The 20,232-nt window shown below is 50.5% G+C and overlaps 1 protein-coding gene across 2 annotated transcripts in view; it reads left to right on the top strand.

Annotated features, from left to right (window-relative positions):
- Qsox1 (quiescin sulfhydryl oxidase 1) overlaps positions 1-18,856 on the top strand; it is a 37,829-nt gene extending 18,973 nt beyond the window's left edge. The window contains exons 5-13 of one of the 2 annotated variants that reach the window (XM_021660514.2): positions 1,269-1,359; positions 5,391-5,536; positions 7,060-7,194; positions 10,180-10,309; positions 13,717-13,839; positions 14,774-14,921; positions 15,921-16,100; positions 17,079-17,305; positions 18,156-18,856. In XM_021660514.2, the coding sequence (XP_021516189.1) occupies positions 1,269-1,359; positions 5,391-5,536; positions 7,060-7,194; positions 10,180-10,309; positions 13,717-13,839; positions 14,774-14,921; positions 15,921-16,100; positions 17,079-17,305; positions 18,156-18,164 (1,189 nt within the window). In that variant the 3' untranslated portion in view covers positions 18,165-18,856. Of the gene's footprint in view, positions 1-1,268; positions 1,360-5,390; positions 5,537-7,059; positions 7,195-10,179; positions 10,310-13,716; positions 13,840-14,773; positions 14,922-15,920; positions 16,101-17,078; positions 18,012-18,155 lie in introns of those variants that run through there. The other variant, XM_021660510.2, reaches the window with a different exon arrangement.
- Positions 18,857-20,232: the final 1,376 nt, after the last annotated feature.

The following is a 20,232-nucleotide window of genomic DNA, read 5'->3' as shown; positions in this document are numbered from 1 at the left end:
ACACACACACACACACACCTGGGAACTTTAAAAGCAACCAAGTAGCCAAATCTGCTGTCCTGTCTCAAAGTGATCCTTTTGATGCCCCTTAGGAAGAATATAGACAAATAACACATGATGCAACTTAAGCTAGCTGCCTCTTCAGAAGGCTGAGGACTTGCTCCTCTGCCAGCCTAGGGTAGGTATGAGGATGCAGTGGTCAGAGAGACTGGCCCCGAATGCCACCCAGAGGCTGATATTAGCCGCAGAACCTCTTTTATCCATCAGAGGTTCATCCAAATCCCCACTTCTCTGGCATATCCATCCATACTGCCACCAGGCTGGATTCTGGCATTGACCTAATGTCGCCCTTTCTGTTTGAAGGTATTTGCTCTTTGGGTTAACTCAGGGAAGTGAATGCCTTTCTCACTTGTCCTCACCTTAAATGAGATGGGTGCTCCCTTTATTTTTTATTAATTTATTTTTATTCCATATGCATTGCTATTTCCCTGCGTGTATGTGTGTATGAAGGTGTTGGATACTCTGGAACTGGAGTTGCAGACAGTTGTGAGTTGCCATGTTGGTACTGGGACTTGAACCCTGATCCTCTAGTAGAGCTGCCAGTGCTGTTAACAGCTGAGCTATCTCTCCAGCTAACTGGAATAAAGAGACATAATTTTCTCTGAGTTTTTAGAACAACCTATATTTTAGTTCTCTGGTTGAGAGTTAAATCATTTATGCCCAAGAAAACTGGGCCTCACTCTGGAGCTAAAGAGGGCCATTGTGTCTGCATTCTCCTGCACCCAGGACTCTAGTTCACTGCTTCCCTTTTTGTTCCTGTTCTAAGAGGAAAATGCTGCTGTCTCCACGGGTCATGACTTGCTGTGGATCAGGGCTTGTGTTTGGTGGGTTCTAATCACCAGTCTTTTAGGGAACCAGTAAGACCATCTTCAGTAAGCCTGGGTCCTACCCAGAACACGGAGACAGCTGGTCCGAGAGCACCCCACCACTTCTCCCCAGCCTGCCTCCTGCTTATTCCTGATCCTAAAAGGGACAGAAAGAAAAATAGAAAACAGTGAAACCCAAGGTGGGTCAGCTGAGAAAGCAGAGTTAGATAAAAGGAGTAGCATCCTCTGGACTTAAGGGTTTGGTCTCCTCTGTTGGTGGGCTGGCAGAGGGAGGCCACAGGGTTACAGGCGACATTCTACACTGGAAGTGCTGCACCACTGGGAGATTTACCTCATGTCTACTGCCTATGGAGAGAAAGTGACCCCATTTATCTCTTGCAGGCTGAAGGAGATCAATGAATTCTTTGTAAGAAATAATACAGAGTACCTGGCCCTGATCTTTGAAAGAAAAGATTCCTACGTGGGTAGAGAGGTGAGCTGCCCTACCTTTTCTGAGTCTAAGAAGAGACCTTGGGAAAGAGCCCTGTTCAGAGCAATGCAGGCATCTGGTTCTGGATGTTTATTAGGCAGGCACTGCCTGACCCCTGGTAGGGCACATGGGTGTAGGGGTACCTTTCCACCCTAAAGCATTGGAATCTGTTCTCACGTCTCTCTCTGAAACGAAAAAGTAACACCTGCTATTTACTGAGTCTGGGACTAGATGCCAACACGTTGCCGCGGATTCCTAAACTTAAGACAGTGGGATAAAACGTCTAGGATCACACAGCTCACAATGTAGAACAGAGCTGTTTGGCATGCCAATACAACCTGTGGTGTTTCTTTACCGCCCTGACTGCGTAGAATTGGAGTTTTAAAAAGAGTGAGGGAAGCAGGCGCATGAGAAATAACATGGAGCCTCATGAGGAAACTGCTCCCTGATCAGTGCAGGCTGCATTTATCCATCATCTCAAGGAATGTCTTTGGTCAAGTTGCCCAACTTTTTCTGAGCCTTATTTTCTAGCTGTTGAATAGAAGTGGTTGTGTTTATTCATATTAGAATGTTCATTAAGACAACTTATATAAAGAGCTTGGATTAGTGGCCAGCAGTCAGTAGGTGCTTTATGAAGATCCAGCTGTTTGCTTGCTGTAGAGAAAAACCACTCTGCTGCTGGCTCACGGGCTTGCTACAGGTGACTGAGAGCTTTTCACGGTGTAAGGTGGCTGTGCCCATGCTTGTTACCTGTTCCAAGGTCAAACACAGATGGCTGACAGATACTAATTAGAATCAGCTTTTCTCCCCTCACCTCACACAACATGATTCAGTTCTACACCTCAATTCCTCAGCTACAGAACAGGATTTGGTTTACTGAAACTGACTTTGTCTTAGTCACTGTTCTATTGTTGTGAAGTGACACCGTGACCACAGCAACTTTTATATTTAAAAAAAGGAATTTAATTGGGGCCTGCTTACAGTTTAGAGGTTTAATGCATTGTCATCATGGCGGAGAGCGTGGCACCATGCAGGCAGACATGGTGCTGGAGAAGTAGCTAAGAGTTCTACATCCAGATCCACAGGCAGCAGGAAGAGAGAACCACTGGGCCTGGCTTGGACTTTCGAAACCCCAAATCCCACCCCCAGTGACACACTTCCTCCAACAAGGCCACACCTCCTAATTCTTTCAAATAGTGCCACTCCCTAAGCATTTAGGAATCAAATGGGGGCCATTTTTATTCAAACCACAACATTCCACTCCCTTTCCACTATAGGCGTGTTGCCATATCATAAGGCAAAATGTATTTAGTTCAACTGCAAAAGTCCCCCTAGTTTTCACAGTTTAGAAGTTTTCACTGTTTAAAAGTCTAAAGTATCTTTTGAGACTGATGGCAACCTCTTACCAGTAACCTCCTGTGAAATCAAAATAAAAAAGCAAATCATATGCTTCCAACATACAATGGCACAGGATATACATGTCCAGTCCATTCCAAAAGAGAGGAAAGGGAACATAGTGAGGAAATACCGGATCAAATCAAGACCAAAAACCCTCTAGGCAGACTCCAAACTCTGCATCTCCATGTCTGATGCCAAAGTGCTCCTCAGATCTCCAACTACTTTTACCTGTGTTGACTGCAACACACTTCTGTCTCTGGGGCTGGTTCTACACCCTGTTAGCATGTCTCTTTGGCAGGTATCCCATGACTCTGGCATCTCCAACATCTTGGGGTCTTCACTTTCACAGCTTTACACCTTGGCCACTCTGGGCCTCCACACAGGGATACCCCTAACATACTAGCCTCAGTGGCTTCCGTAGCTGTAAAGTAGGAGTCTACAACCCATTTCTTGTATCCTTGACACTAAATCCAGAACCAGAAGCTGCCAAGTTCTGCTGCTTGCTGGGACTGGAAATTGGCCCCCTCATCCAAGTACATCTGTATCCGCTTTCTGTTTTCAATGGTTTCTTTCAGTGTTTAAGCTTCTCTTTAATTCCTTTCCACAGTTGGAAGTTTAGTTGTGTGGGGTCTTGCTCTGAAGTCCCTACTTCCTTTATTCCATTTAGTACCAGACTTTTCTTTAGACTTTATTTATTTATTTTTTAAATCTCCTTGAGCACCAGAGTTAGCTCTATTTCACACCCAGTTAGCTCTGTTTCACTCCCTGGTGCTTCTTTTCTCCTCCTAGTGTACATTTTTTTCCCCTCAGCTTGCTCCTTTTCATTGTAGATCCGCATAAGAGTGACTGCAAATAACCACATGACAGAATCAATACGAGGCTGTCTTGAAATCATCTCTAGCGATGCCATTAATCTTAAACTCTTCAATTTAGCCTCAGACAGATTTTTGGACAAGGGCAGAAAGCAGACATTCTTCACCAAAATATTGTAAGAACAGTCTCTAGGCCACTTACTAATATTTTATATTTCTATAACAGTAATAAATGAACCCGCTTGAGCTGGGCCATCATAATCTACATTGCTCTCAGCACCATTACCTTACACACTCTTACTAGTATGGCCACCGAGCCCCACTTAGTGTTCAGCTGTTTTCCTAATCCAGAGTCCGAAAGTCCACACTCTGCTGCCAGGCAGCATGGTAGGGTCTGTCACAGCAATACCAAATGTTACCTCATACCAAATGTTACCACCACAGTCCTCGAACTCATGACTCTCTTGCCTCCACTTTCCGAGCGCTGAGATTACAGGTATGTACCACCATATAGAGGCAAAAATTGTTCATGTGTGTGTGTAGTATGTGTATGTGTGCATGCTTGTGTTTGTGTGTGTTCATACAGGCATCTGCATGCCACAGTGCACATGTGTGAGTCAGAGGAAGACCTCAGATGTCAGTCCTTGCCTTCTCCTTTGCTGAGGCAGGGTCTCTTGTTCACTGCTGTGTGTGCCAGGCTGTCAGCCTGGGTGCTTCTGGATAGTCTTCCGTTTTCACCTCCCAGTTCACCCTAGGCATGCTGGGATCACAGATGTGTGCTATCACCTCACCTTTTACATGAGCTGTGGGCATCTGCAACCTGGTCTTCACACTTGTGGAAAAACACTATCCATGGATTCATCTTCTCAGCCCAAGTTATATATTTTTAATGAATAGCATATATAGCTACCATGTGCTGGCCACTATTACAAGCATTTTAAGTAAATGTTATCAGTGTCATCAAGCCTCTAAGACTTGTGTTTATTTCTGGTGTCATCACTATCATTTTGCAGGTAAGGAATTTGAGTCAAGCAAAGATTGGTCCTGTGGAGTCAGGATTCACCTGCTGCAGCTGTGGTATAAAGGCCCTGACAAGGGCTGCTGTCTCAGTGTCATTCTGAAGAGTAAATATGGTGTTCTAACACATAGTATAACACGTAAGGGGAGATGCTTTTTTTCCATTATTTCTCCCTAAGAACGAAACCATTATGGTTAACTGATATATTTTTTTTCCTGACACACATACAGACGCAAACATTCATATATTCACAAATATACACACATATATATATATACATACATACACACATACACACGCACATATAAAAGTAAAGGGGGCTAGAAAGATGGCTCAACAATTAAAAGCACTGGCTGCTCTTTCAGAAGTCCTAAGCTCAGTTCTCAGCACCCACAGTGGTAGCTCACAGCCATCTATAACGGGACCTGGTGCCCTCTTCTGGCATGCAGGCACACGTGCAGACAGCACACATACCTTAAAAATATAAATAGATAGATAGATAGATAGATAGATAGATAGATAGATAGATAGATAGATAGATAAAAAAATTTAAGGAATAAAAATGAAACCACATTTTACCCTCAGACAGAGTGTGTGGTCTGTAGAGTGAAGAGGCCCCTTGTCTCGGGTGGTATTTGGTAGTTGGAACCTGAGGATTGTATGGACTTTATCGCAGCGGTCTGCTCTACAAGGTGTCAAGTCTAGATAGAATACAGCAGCTACCTGGTACATACCCAGCACCAGGCCAGTACTCAGGCTCCGTCAGCCCCCTGGGTAAGCCCCTCCACACCCTACTGTCTCTACAGGTAACTCTGGACCTGTCCCAGTACCACACTGTGGCAGTGCGCAGGGTCTTGAATACAGAGAGCGACGTGGTGAGCAAGTTTGGTGTCACTGACTTTCCATCTTGCTACCTGCTGTTTCGGAATGGCTCTGTCTCCCGAGTGCCTGTGTGAGTGTGATGTCTCTCTACCTTCTCCTCCCTGTCCATTTAGTCTTCCTGCCTAGAGAGGTCACTAGGAAGAACAGCCAAGTAGGAGAAGCGGATGTCTGGTCCTCTGTGTGATGAGACCTCCAACCTTGGCACTCAGGGTCCCTGCCTCAGGCCTGAATACTTTTTGCCCATCCCACACCATGCCCTGGCCGTGTCACCCACCCGTGTCCACTGAGGAGTGCATTGACAGGGTGCAGGCCTGGCAAGGGCTCAGGCATGCCAGACCTTCCCTCCCCTTGCTTTTCTAATTGCAGAAAAGTTCATTAGGAACCAGACAATAGTCTGTTCCAAAACGTCAGGAGAAAACAATGAAGCTAGCCTCAGCTGCTCTGTCAGCCTCCTGCTGCTGAATGGCCTGTTAAATGGCGCCAGATGGTGCCTAGATGCCCTCCCTAGGCAGATGATTGATGTCAGCCTGGCCCTGCAAGCAGAAATTTGAAGGGCCAAGGAGATCAAGGCTATCCCAGGTACCCAGAAATCTGCTTCTTGGGACCCTAGTGCCACCCTACATTGAGGCTTCGCTAGGCCCTTTCCCTGACCTAGATCATCAGGTGTCCCTGAGGCAGGCCTGTCAGAGTCAAGAAGCATGATGTTCACAAGGGGGCTGAGAGGCTGGATCCTGGGCAGGCCCAGAAAGTGCCAGTCCTAGAGGAAGGAAGAGGCATTGTTTCCCCACTTGGAATTGGTGGAGGAGAAAATTGTTTGTGACGATGCTGCTCCTGAACCATCTGCTCTTTGATAGATATTGAGCCTGGATGGCAGAGCAAGGAAACCATGTTTCCTGATGCTGGCTCCCATGAGACATCCTGTCACTGATGCTTATCTTGGCCAGACCTTTCTGAGGAGCTATTTTCTGTCCCTAAGACTCCTGTATTAGTAAAGAGAAATCAGGAGGATTTGGACAAACCTGCTTCTCGGTTGTTACTATTTTTAAAATCACACATCAAATTCTTTGACCCCTTTGTGATCTCTTGAAACAAGCCTGTGGGAGGGTGGCTGCCTTGACATCAGTCAAACCCAGCCATTCCTGTCATGGGCTGAAGTTGGTGGAGGTTTTGTTTTGTTTTGTTTTTTGTTTGTCTTTGTGATGCTTGGAACCCAACCCAGGACTTGCACTTCTAGCTAGGAGCTCTTCTACTGAACTGCACTCCCAGCTCTCCACGGCAGAAAGGACGCTATTCACATGGGGGCCTGCCTGCCTCAGCCTGGAGCCAGAGGGCTCACTGAGTGACTCTCAGGCCCAGCTGCACTTCCAGATAGGGGTTCTGTACGTGGCTGATGTAAAAGGTGGGGGAGGGGGACCTGTAGCATATACAGTGAGTGAAAATTACAACGAGGCCTTGAAAGCAAAAGACAAGATGGGACCAAGTTTAGATGTTCCTTGCTCAGCCTTTCTGTTGGAGGAGCCACCTTATTCCCTCTCCTGATATTGGTCAGCTGTGTGATTTTTCCTTTATTGCTTCTCTTTGCTCTCCTCCCAGGATGGTGGAGTCCAGGCCTTTCTATACAGCCTACCTGCAGGGCCTGTCGGGACTGCCTAGGGAGGCTCCCCCAACCACAGCCGCACCAGTGACTCCTAAGGAAGTAGCACCCACAGTGTGGAAGTTTGCAGACCGGTAAGGACACCAGGGTATTCCTGTACATCCTTTTTCCTACCTCTTCTTTGCTCACAGGCCACACCCCTTCACTGCCTTACTCACTTCTGTTCCTGTTGTGGGGACATCCTACCTCTGTCCCTTCATGGCTGGCCTTGGTTTTTTTTTTTTGTTTTTTTTTTTTTGTTTGGTTGTCTTTGTGCTGCTGGGAACCCAACCCTGGACTTGAACATGCTGGGCAGAAACTCTACCATTGAACTGTATTCCCAGATGAGTAGCACATTGCTGCATGCTAGTCTTTGGGGATCCCTGACTGCTGACCATGCTTAAGAATCTTGATGCAGCCTCTTACCAAGGACCCCAGTGCCAGGACCCCAGAGCCACATGTGGGTTTACCGAATAGCATTACACGTTATTTTTTATAAGAGAAAGAATGCTGTTCAGTGCCCACACTGCATAAGCTTAACTTTACTCGAAAGCAAGTAGAAGCTAGGCATGGTGCTTCACACTTATATGCCAGTACTTCGGAGGCCATGGCAACGAGATTGTGACTGTCAGGCCAGTCCCAACTATGTAGAGTGAGCACAAGAGTGAGAATGAGAAAAAGGAGAGGGAGAGAGGGAAGCTGACAAGTAGAATCCATGTGGAGGATGACTGGGGAGGTTCCACACTAACTTACGTCCTGAGCACTTGCTTCTTCAGTGCCAAGCATGTGCTCGGCGCCGCTGGCCCAGTTCTGTCTAGTGGGGTATGAGACCTGAGGTCTGGCATCTGTGTGCATGTCGGCTCTGAAAGAAAAGACAAACTGCTGCCCATTCTGCCCCCTGCGATCCCAGTTCTCCAGCCTTAGTGAGTAGCCGAACCCTTAGTCTTTCACCCACACAGAGGGCCAGCTTTTCTAGAGCTGTGTGTGTGTGTGTGCGCGCGTGCGCGCGTGCGTGCGCACACGCGCGCGCTGTGCGTCTATTTTTCTGCCCCTAGGGATTTTTGCTTAGAGCAGAATGAAGCTCAGCACCTTTGCAAAAGGGAAATGCAGGCTGCACTAGCCTCTATGGCTGCCTTTGCTGACCCCCCAGGATGGATGCAGTCCCTACTTGTAGACTTTAGTCCTTCAAAGCATCCCTTATGGGAAGCCACCCAACTGCATCTGGATGCCGTTGTCAGGGATTCACTGCTTTTTCAGGTTGTCCTTGTCATTGTGCATGCTTTTAAGTGTGAGAGAACTGCTGGTTATCTGAGGCTCCTGGGCTTTGCTCTTGCAGTAAACATCCTGATGCTGTGTGTGGAAATGGAGCTGTAGACCTTTTGCCCAGTACCCAGCCTCACACTATAGTGGCAAAGATGTCTGACCAGGCAGCACGGTGCTGGCTCAGAGAGATAGTCTGTAAGTGGGGGATGCCCAGAGAACTAGGAGAAAGGTCCAGAGAGGATCTCATATCCTAGCACAGGGGACTTCCTGGGTGGAAGTACAGTGGAAAGAGTTTTAATAAATCGAGTGAGATGGAGAGAAGCTTACGAGATGACACTGAGTACCTGGGACAGGGTCAGTGGGTAAAGTACTTGCAAGGATGAGCCTGGAGTTCAGATCACTAGCACCGTGTGAAAGCTGCATGTCGCAGTGCACCCGTAACCCAGGGTTGACGTGTGTTGACAGGCAGATCTCAGGGGCCCGTAGCCAGCCAGCTAACTGAAATGGTCAGCCCCGAGTGAAAAGACCCTGTTTCAAAACACAAAGTAGAGAAGCAATAGAGGAAGACCGTCTCACTGCCAGCCTTTGGTCTCCACATACAGCCACACAGATGCGCACACATGCATCTGTGTGCACATGCAGAGACCATACATGCAAGCATGTACACACAGGTGTCATTAGCCATGTCTGTCACTTACATTATTCAGATTACTGTAAGAGCTGTGCCAAGCTCTGTGCTTGCCACCTTCGACATCGCCTCACTCAATCATGAAGCCACTTCTTTTTAAAATGTATTTTATTTTTATTATTTATACACGTGTGCATGTCATGGCCAGTGGAGGTCATCAGATACCTTGGAGCTGGAGTTACAGGTCATGAACCACGGGGTGTGGGTGCTGGGAACTAAACTAAGGTCCTCTAAAGAACAGTAAGTGCTCTTAACTGCTAAGCTGTCTCTCCAGCCCAGTGAGGACACTTCTTGAGGCAGAACATCGGAACGGTGAGGTAAACTGAGGCTAGCGGGCAGCACAGTGGAGATTTCTCCTGAGAGTGACACGTAAGTAGTGACTGCTCATTTCGTCACTCGGCCTTGTTGGCTCCTCACCTGCAGGAAGCAGAATGATTGCTTCATTTTACAAGTGAAGTAGCCCAGGAAATAGGAGTTGCCCGAGCTCTTAACTCTAGCTCACCGTCATGCTGAGGCCAGAACCCAGGTATCAGGGGGCAGAGGTCAGGAAGTGGCGAGCATCCAGTGACGTTGCCAGCAGTACCTGGGCTGCCCCCATGGAAGCATGGTGGACATGGGATGGTACAGCTGGCTGCAGAGCTCCAAGACCCGACAGGGTCTCGAAGCATATGAGCCCTGGAAGAAAGAGAAAATGTGTCTCCTCTCCTGTGCCTCCACCATCCCAGCCCCTATCCTTGGTGGGTAGCTAAACTCCTGGCTCTTCACTGCAACAGAGAGAGCCTCATGGATATGTACCGCTGTTCTGCCCACCCGACCGATGGGTCTTTGCTCAGAACAGAATGAGCCTGGTCAAAAGGGGCTGACTCTGGACCTGGAGAGACAGCCCTGCCTGCCTGCACTGAGCTGGTCTGTCTTAGCAACCTACCTCTAAGCAATGTGCTAGCGCTGTTGTGCAGATAAGGGGCTGAGGCCTGGAAACGCTCTTCACCCAAGGCAGTCAGCGGATCGCTGCCAGGGCCAAGTGCACACTGCATTATTGGTGACATCAGGAATGCCCCCTCTCTCCATTCCTTTAGCACTTGCTCTGAGGTTAATGCCCCTTTTCTTTCCACTTCCTCTCGATCCTCAGGTCCAAGATCTACATGGCCGACCTGGAGTCTGCACTGCACTACATCTTTCGTGTAGAAGTGGGAAAGTTCTCAGTTCTGGAGGGACAGCGCCTGGTGGCCCTGAAAAAGCTTGTGGCAGTCTTGGCCAAGGTGAGCAGGGCCCCAGCTTCCTTTGTCTCTGTAGTTCCATGTGTAGGTAGTATTCATATCTGGAAGCCATATCTGACTGAATGCCTAGGCCCATAGCTGTCTAGGTCCCCCATAGGCTTCTACCCTCCCCTCATAGCCATACCAGCCCCACATTGCCAAGGCCACCCACCCTGTAGAGTTGAGGAGTGAGAGACACTGGGCCAGACATCCTAGTACCTGGGAATATGCCCAGCCATTCAGTGCCTGCTTACCTGAGTTCTCCACCCCACTCAAGCCTCACACTGTGGCTTCTCACTCCCTGCCATGGGGAAATGGGACAATAGACCACCAAGTGAAGAGGGACGCTTTCTGCACTTCAGTCTTTCTTCTCAGTATAACCCAGATCCCTAGCATCAGCCCTGCCCCATGCTCCCCACTAGCTTCTTGGAAAGATGGCTGCTTCTCAGAGTAATGTCTGACAGGTATTTAGTCTTTTTGCCTGCTTTGCAAAGGGGTATTGCTACCATTTAAGAGGCTCAGGGGCCCAAGTAACTTGCCTTACGATAGCCAGGAGGACCAGACGCAGGGCCTGAGGCATTGCTACATTGAGTTGCCTTTCCCTGGCCTCCCTACTCTGGCTTCCAATCCACAGCCAGCCCTGCCCTGCGTTGCTGCTGAGTCAGGGCTCCTGTCCCCTGGGCCTACCTGCTGACTCAGCCTCCCTCAGTCCCAGCTGATCTCAGCCTGCCCATCCCGGCAGGTCTGGGGGAACCTCCAGATATCTCTCTGTCCCACCCATTCTGGCACCATCCCGACCCTCTTGGTTTGGTGACTCTTGTCTTGTGTCTGTAACGCAGAGAAGGCCACCTAAGGAATGTTGCAGGCAAGGCAGAGCTATTTGCATGACAGAGACCTTGCTTCTGAGGCCTGCAGCCTGTACCCCCACAGTACTGAGGCCTTGAGCAGACACTGTGAAGGTTTAGAGGGAACACAGTCCTCTGGACTGTTTTGTTGTTGTTTTGTTTTAACCCCTGCAGTGAGGGAAGGCTCCCATGTGCTCCCCCACTCTGCAGACCTTGATGAGGATATCCCAAGCCCAGGTCAGTCTACTCCAAAGGAGTCCTCCAAAGCAGTGGTTTCACCATGCTGCTTCTATCTGTTTTCAGCTGTAAGCAAGCTGGTGTTTAGTTTGGGCTCCAGTAAGGCTCTATACAGCTGATATGAAAGGAGACCCAAAACACCCAGGTTAGATAGAGGCCTGAACAGCACACTCTCAGTGGGACACTCAGCCAGACCCTTGGCAAGAGCAGGAGGTGAGTATGGGAGGAAGGGGCCTTTCAGCTAGAAGCCAGGTCTCTCAGAGAAGGCAGGGTAGCACTGAAGCAGAGGACTGAGGGAAGCCAGGTGTGTGGCTGCTCCACAGGGGCCCTGTGTGTCACAGGGGCCCTGGGACACAGGAGGAGAGGCCCTGTTTGACCTTTGCCCACATGACTGAGGTGTTCTGTCTACTTCACTGGGGAGCTGCTTTCTACCCTGAAGAAGAATCATAGCCACTCCCATTCCTAGAGCCTGGCAGGCTGACAGACTGTCCAGTGCGCTGTGTGTTTTCCATTGTTAAACCCTGTGGCTGATACTCGTTTTAGAGCTACATCATTTTAGAGATGAAGAAATGACAGCCCGGAGAGGGGAAGCACCTTGTGGGAGGTGGAATTCACACCCACATCTCATTTGGCTTCCTCCCTTTCCTATCACAAGGAGTGCTCAGGAGACAGGAGAGCCTAGAGTGAAGAGGGCTCCTCTGTCTGCCTGCCTTAGCAGATGTGAGCTGCTCCCAGGGATGGCCACTGGGTGGCATGTGCTCACCAAAGTTTCCCTGCTCTCTGCTGTCCAGAGCCTTTAATTCATTGGTCCTTCTGACACATGGCCTTAGAAGGCGGAAAGACTGTGCCAAGTCAGGAAGGCAGGCGGAGGTCGGTGAGAACTGCTGACTTTCAGCTGTAAATCTGTGTGTGGGCCCAGAGCTCCCGGGAGCTGACTGGGAGGAAGCAGAAGTCTTCCCAGCCATTTTTCACTGTGCGGCACAGCCAGCCCCTAAGGTTTGGTGGGGGCAGTTCCTGTCTTCTCAGAACACTGGATCTGGTAGCAGGCTTCTCTGGAACCATTCTCATCTCCGGGAGACTTCTCTCAGATGGTTTTCTTCTTTCTGCTCTCGACATATTTCTCAGAATCATTGCCTTCTTTACCTACCTTTCCTCTTTTATCTGCCCTGCTTCACTGCTGCCTCCGCTTTTGTCCCCCTCCCCACCCCCATGTGCATTTGTACATGCACACATATGCGCACACACACACATACACATAGTCCCTCCTCCCTTGAGTCCTTGTGGTTTTAAAGTGCTGATACTAATCAGATTTGAGTTGACTTATTGTCAAAGTAGCTTTTCATGTTCCTCTGAGGCTCTTGGGAGTTAACATCAAGATTTGGATCTTGGCCCTGAGCCCTGGGCTGGCCTGTCTGCATTGGCAGCCCACGGGCTAAATGAAAGGTCTTTTGCCAGCCTCGCCTATTACCAATGACCGTTTCTCCTCGGTTTGGTTCTTGTCTTTTCAGTAGAAAGAACTGAGCCAAGAAATACAGACAGCTAAAAACAGCTTACTTAGCAAAAGCCAAGAAGAGAGTATACTCAGACAGCTTTGAGTGGGTGTTGCAAAGGGGGGCGGGTAGAAACCCTCTGGGTCCTGTTTTGGGGAGTGAAAGACTTTTTATGGTTCCTCCCTCTGGTGATGCCATTGTAAAGGCCCTTCCCTTGAGCACTATCTTCCTTTCATCTCACCACTGAGAATGGCTCAAGATGTCCCTGCAGTTTTTCCTTCCTTGTGCTTACCAGGATGTTTGTCCTGAGGAAAATGCCCTAGTATCCCATTTTCTGAAGAACCCAACAATGCTCCAAGGATGCTGGGATATAAGAGGGGGATTCTGAGCATCAGAAAAAGCTGCCAAGATGCAGCTGAAGTTTTTCTCAGTTACCCCATGTTTACCCCCTTGCCTACCTCATGTAAGCCCAGCTGGTCAGTCAGTTGCTGCATCAGAAGACTACGTGAAATGAAGGCTTGTGCCAGCGTTCACAGCAGTCCTGGGGAGTGATGAGCTGTTTGGACCCTCCTCTGAGCAGCTGCATGTGGATAGGTCAGCATTACAGCCTGAGCCTTGACAGCAGAGACCCACAGGGCCTGCGCTGCATAGAGTCTAGCCATAGAGGGAAGCCCTCCGCCCAAAACAGAGTATGTGACTTCACGTGTGTGCCTGTTGGTTTTGGAACATTCTAGTACCGTGCACTGGCCCCTTCTGCACGGTCTCCTCCCTGTTGTGAGACCATCGGAGCCTGTAGACTTGTTTCTCACTTTGCGATTGCCACTGTCCCCACCCACAGTACTTCCCTGGGCAGCCTTTGGTCCAGAACTTCTTGCACTCGATAAACGACTGGCTGCAGAAGCAGCAGAAGAAGAAGATCCCCTATAGCTTCTTCAAAGCTGCTCTGGACAGCAGGAAGGAGGTGAGTCTAGAAGGCAAGCAAAGGCCTTGCTAATGCCCTTCACATTTCTGGCACTGGAAAGACGTAAAACTGTGATCTCTAACAACATTGTTCAGCAGTGCGCATGAAGTCATTCTATTTATCACTAATTAGCTGCTCTTCATTGAGGTCTATGGAGTATCTCTTTGAATCCTCAGGCCTCAGAACTCACACTTAGCAGATGAAGAAACCAAGTTTAAGAGGTTATGTAACTTTCCTAGTCTAAGGCTCCAGCGTACCTGTAAATGATTGTAACTAAAAACAGTAAGGTATGAGGCAGTGGAGTCCTATTTTTTTTAATTTATTTTTATTTATTACAATTAATTCACTTTGTATCCCAGCTATAGCCCCCTCCATCGTTCCCTCCCAATCCCGCCTTCCCTCCCTCTTTTCCTCCCATGCCCCTTCCCAAGGAGTCCTATTTTTGAGATAGGGTCTTACTGTGTATCCAAGTCTACTGGCCTTGAAAATCACAGCAATTCTCTTACTACATCTTTTCAAATGTGAGAATTATAGGGATGAGCCACCACATTTATCTAAGACACCAGAGATCTTGCCTGTTTCCAAGCAGCTTTCTCCTCATGGCCTACAGCAGGGTATCTGTTCTTTCTGCTGTCTGCAAAAGCACACTATACCCAAGAGACATGTAAAACCCTGTGGACATAGAAGGTGTCAGGGCTTGTGGGAACCTCAGTGATCAGCACAGCTATTTCAAAGATAGAGCTTGCTCTGTGCCATGGTTTCTCAGACCTGGTGATCTTTCGGTGGGTGGGAATTTCACCCCTTCGAGGTGACAGGTCAAGAAGAGGACCTCCTTTGCCACAGTGCTGTGTGCTCCTGGAGGCCTCTCTCATCACCCCCTTCCAACCTGTTCTCTTCTCTGCTTGTGCTCTCATGCTCACATGTATCCCTCTAGGGCTTCGTTCTTGCTGAGAAGGCGAACTGGGTTGGCTGCCAGGGCAGTGAGCCACATTTCCGGGGCTTCCCCTGCTCCCTGTGGGTCCTCTTCCACTTCCTGACTGTGCAGGCACACAGGCACAGTGAAAACCACCCACAAGAACCAGGTGAGTCCAGGCCTGTCCACCTCACTGTGCTCCAGACTGTCCTGTCTATTCTGTCCTCCATGGGGAGCCAGTTGGAATGATCCTGTATTATGGGGGAACTGATGAGGCAGATAGAAAAGGGATGTTTACAGGAATACAGTTCTGGAGCTGTTGAGAAGGGAGAGGCGGGCCAGTCATATTTGGGGGGCAGTTATACCCGGAGTGGGTGCAGAACAAATGGAGCTTGGAGTTAGAGTGTGCAGTTGCACAGGCACTGATGTGAGGCAGAGAGAGTCAGAAAGGGAGAGTACATGCATGCAAGAGGGAGCTCTCTGTGAAGTCCTGGTGGGTGGAGGTAGAAAGGGTTGGAGGTGTACCGAAGAGGGAACATTTAGAAGCAACAGGAAGCAAGCCCTGAGGCATACAGACAGTATGGAAGGAGAAAAGGCATAGAAGGTGTGGGCATGGAGTTGCCTTCAACAGAGTCTGGTTAAAGAAAAAGTGTGGGAGTCAACAGACACCCTTGTTGGTACCAGCCTAGAAGAGGCAACCATAGTGAGAATACTGAGTGGAGACAAACTAGAAGGTATTCAGACAGAGGAGTGTCCCAGAGAAGCTAGCCCCACTAGAGAACTAGCGGATGGGAAGCCTAAAGCAGGCAGGTGGAAGAGGATCGTGAGGGTTAGAATGAATGCACGGTCCCTGCCAGCTGTCTAGTCATGTCACAGAGAGCCGGAATGTCCCACAGAAGAGTGAAATGATGAGGACCTGAGAGGACGAGGAGTCATGCAGTTGAGGAGTTCTGGAGGAAATGGGGCTTTCTTTGCACTGAGCCCTGCAAGGGGAGAAGTAGGCAAGGGAGCACCAGGCCTCTGGTTACAAGGTCTGGAATGCGAGGCCCTCGTGCAGGGTGACCACGGCAGAGGGGAGGAGGGTAGGGCAGCCTGTGGGAAACCACGATAGGAACAGCAGAGGCTGGCGACGTGAGGGCCTTTGTGTGGTGTCTCCCTTCCCTGGCAGCTGATGGCCAGGAGGTCCTTCAGGCCATGCGAAGCTATGTCCGGTACTTCTTTGGCTGTCGTGACTGTGCTGACCATTTTGAGCAGATGGCGGCCGCCTCCATGCACAAGGTGGGAAGTCCCAGTAGTGCAGTCCTCTGGCTCTGGACTAGCCACAACAGGGTTAACGCTCGCCTCTCAGGTAAGGAGCGGCCACTTCCAAGGCCGGAGGTGGGAGGTGGGAGGTGGGAGCATACTGATTGTTTCTTCAGTGACACCCTAGCATCTCACACAGATCTGTTATCCCTGTTAACCAGTCCAATACCATTAGCCCTGTGTGTAGAGGAAACAGACTGGGACACTGTGCTACCCCAGTGTTGGCTGACAGTGTCCTTCCCCTGCTGCTACCAGGACCCCTCTCTAGCTTGGTAGAATCTCTCCTGCCTCCCATGCTCTGCTTTCTGGCTATTAGCCTCTTGCTTGGACTAATAGGGAGGAGAGGGCAGGTTTTCCTCACCCAGAGACAGTTCTCGTCAGAAAGTGGCCTGGGGGATGGGGAGCTTGTCTTTCTAGTCACCCCTGCCCATGGGAGCACGGTGGGTCCTACACACAGAGCCTGAGAGGGGAGCCTTCTGTAGCCTAGACGCCACATACCTGGGGAGCAAGGAGTGCCTCCCTGACAGCACCTCCCGCCCCCAGGGCAGGAGCTGGATGGAGCCAGTTAAGTGCCACCAAATGTTCCAGTAGCTGTGTCACACTGTAGGCCAGAACTGTGCCAATTTGTCCAGGGGTTGTTTGGGTTTAGGGTGGTGCTTGGAATTGAACCAAGGGCCTACTTCATGCTAGGCAAACCCTCTACCACTGAGCTATCTCACCACATTCTCCTGTGCCTTCTTACTTTGAGACAGAGGCCCAGACTGGCCCTAAACAAGCAATCCTTCTTCCTCATCCTCCTGAGTAGCAGGGATTATAGACCTGTACCACCTGGCCTGCCTACATGCTCTATTTGTTTTGGTTTTGGTTTTGCTTCTGTGCTTTTGTCTGCATCTCTCATCTCCTATCTTAAAGTCTTAGTGAGCCTCTTTTTGCAGATGATAGAGCTAGTGTTCTCAACAAAAGAAACCTGAGCTCCAAGGCAGACCAGAGGTGACAACCAAACCGTATGCACTTTCCTCCCCAGGTGCTCTGAGTGAGGACCCCCACTTCCCCAAGGTTCAGTGGCCACCACGTGAGCTCTGTTCTGCCTGCCATAACGAACTCAACAGCCAGGTGCCTGTGTGGGACCAAGGTGCCACCTTCAACTTTCTCAAGGCTCACTTCTCCCCAGCAAACATCATCATAGACCCTCCTGCAGCTGGACCCGCAGCCCAGAGTGGTGCCCAGAACCCAGAAGCCAAACCAGAGCTGGTAATGGATGCAGCAGAGCTAGAGACCAGAAACTCAGTGCTGGGCCACGAGTGGGCTGCTTCTGCAGAGCCCCCAGGAGCCACTGCCCTAGCCGGTCCCTCTGAGAATCCTGGAGCAATTGACCCCCAGGAACTACACACAGGCCTCAGAATGAGTGGAGCGCCACCAGGGCAGGGCCCTCCTGCCCATGTGCAGGAGCTTCCAGGGGCTGTGCAGGAGAATGCCCAGGGGCAGCAACACTTGAGCGAGAGAGACACTGAGGCCTTACTGCTGCCTGAGGTGAACCACCTCCAAGGCTCTTTAGAGCTAAGGCGAGGGGGCCGCAGCCCCAAGCAGCTAGCCAGCATACTTGAAGGGGAGCCAGAGGCCCTAGATAGACAGGGCCAAGGCCAGTGGCTGCAGGTTCTGGGTGGAGACTTTTCCCACCTGGACATTAGTCTCTGTGTGGGGCTCTACTCTGTGTCCTTCATGGGCTTACTAGCCATGTACACCTACTTCCGGGCCAGGATATGGATCCTGAAGGGCCATGCCAGTCACCCCACAGCCTGAACTGCCCAGGGAGAGGACAGAAAAGGGAGCTGCTGTCCATACGGCTTTTAGCCCACTAGCCCCTTGCTTCCCCTCTACCCCTTGTTCCTTTGTCTAGCCTAGGAGAGTAGCGAGTCCAAGAAGGCGAGTTGTCGCAGTGAACCTCTTGAGTCTGCTGTGAAGAGGGATTCCAATAGACAGAACAGAAACACAGTGCCCGTCTCATCTGGGCAACATGGGCTAGGGGCAGCCTAGGGCAGGGTGCTTAGGGGGGTTCTGGGAGGTTCAGGCCTGGCTTCAGCACCAAATTCCTGTTTTTCAGCTTATGTGAAGTCCTGCCCCATTCCTGCTGAAGTCTCAATGTCTCCTGATTGGTCTTGGCCTTAAGTTGAGGCAAACAAGTCCAGACTTTCCAAGGTTTCTCATCCAGAGGAGAGTACCCTGGGCGGGTGGGCGGCAGCGCACCTCGCTGCACTCTGAGGCTCTGTCTTCTCCCCTCCCTCTCGACTTGAAGAGAAAGAAGCATCACCTGTGGCCTTCTCTGGCCTACCCAGCTTCAGAGCCTCAGACCTGGGTGAGGTTTGGCTACAGGAACCAGCCTGGGAGCTTCAGGAAATTATTCTGGTCTCCCAGGTTCAAACTAGGATTTCTGCTGCATTAGTGTAGTGTGAGCTTGCTGGGATGACCGTTGCTGGGCGGTGGGGTACAATGCTTGCTTGGTGGCGAGGGCAGGGGGTTGGGTTGATGCTGCAGTCCGTAGTGCCTTAGCTCTGGGCAAGCTGTGGGAGGGCAAACTCTTCCCCTCTCAGAACTGGGGCTCTTGTCTTTTGTTTGGGCCTCTAAAATCAATGCTAGCTGTTGGTGTGGAAGGTGCTGGGTTGAGAGCCGTGAGGAGAGTGTTTTCTCTCTCCTGGTTCCACTGCGAGCAGGTAGAGTTGGAGAGACTGGTCCACATGCCTCCTCCCCACTCTGCTCCTCCTGCTTGGGAGGGATGTGGAATAAAATTATTTTTGTTAAGTCACACATGGCGTGTTTGCCTTGATCCTTGGAGAAGTATCGTCCGGGTCTGTGGCACTTGTGCAGCGTCCAGCCTCACTCCATATCCAGCAGCAAGACCTCTCCTGGGTATGGAGCAGGCGCTCACCTCACTCCCCACGGAGCACCTGAGTCTCCACATGCCCTGGGGACGGGCCTTGGATGGCCCTGCCACCTCCTGCTGAGGTGGCACCTCCACCCTCCCTGAGACCTGCCTGGGTGTTGGGTGTCAGAGAAGCTGTCTCTGCAGCTGCCGCCTTTCAGCTCTCCCTCCCGGACTGTCAGGCTTGTTTGTCCAGCCAGCCTGGATCGGCTGCTCCACCAGGAGGAGTCAGCCTGGATTAGAGTTTGCCCCTAATCCAGCATGCTGGGTTTTACAGGGATCAGAGCAGCTGATAATGAACCTCATTAGGGGGGGGAGCAGAAGCCTCAATCGGATTTGGGGTTTTCTGTGGCATCTTCACTCAGCTCAGATGGCCTCAGCACTGGGTGCAGCAGGTGGAATGCCAAGGACACCTCCTGTGCTGGGGCAGCTGGGGTGGGGGAGGGTACAGCTGGAGGGGCATTTGACCTCTTTAGCAGCCCGGCTCCTAGGGTGCTTCCCTGTCTGTGTCTGAGCCCCAGCCCACACCCTCCTGTGCCTTCCTTGCTGGACCCTGTTGAGGGCCTGAGAGGCTGGCAGGCTTTCTGAAAGAAGTTCCGGGGGCCCATGCTCAGGGAAGTGCCCTGCCAGTCCGAGACCGCAGAGGCTCCTTGCCAAATGAGTCTGTAGCCTGACTGCTCACCAAATGCCAAGTAAAGGTTCCTGTCAGCGAATCCTATAGCTCTAAGAGCCATTCTTTCCCAAACTGAACCTGGGTGTCTCGGACTAGAGAGCTACTGGAAATGGTGTTGCAGGCTGTCCACAGTGTTCAGCCATAGGACAGAGTGGGGGCAGGCCCTATTTGAGACACCGCAGGTATGGGTTTCCTTCCATACAGCAAGCCCCTTGGCCCTATCCCTGACAACCTGATTGATAGGCAGGGTGGGCTCCTGCCTCACTGCCTTTTCCCTTGATTTCCCCAGGGCTCATGTCCATGGCTTGGATAAGTCAGCCTGCCTACCAGCTGGTTCCCTGCAGCCATCCTGGGACTGGGGCTTTCTGTGTCTTACGGGTCTTCTAGGCTGTTTCTCTGGGAGAAGAGGGTTCTAAGGCAAGACCTGCAAAGCGAAGGCTCCTCTTGCTGGGCAGGACAGAGAACCCACCTGTCTGGCATGCCATGTTCTAGGAGTTTAGGGTTTCCTCAAAGTGACAGCCAAGCTTGGCTCTGAAGGATGAAGCACCAACAAAAACGAAAATGTACAGACAGGGGAGGAGGCACATA

This window comes from Meriones unguiculatus, chromosome 11, assembly GCF_030254825.1.
Source record: "Meriones unguiculatus strain TT.TT164.6M chromosome 11, Bangor_MerUng_6.1, whole genome shotgun sequence".
NCBI classification, from domain to species: domain Eukaryota; kingdom Metazoa; phylum Chordata; class Mammalia; order Rodentia; family Muridae; genus Meriones; species Meriones unguiculatus.
This window is presented reverse-complemented; position numbering and strand designations above follow the sequence as displayed.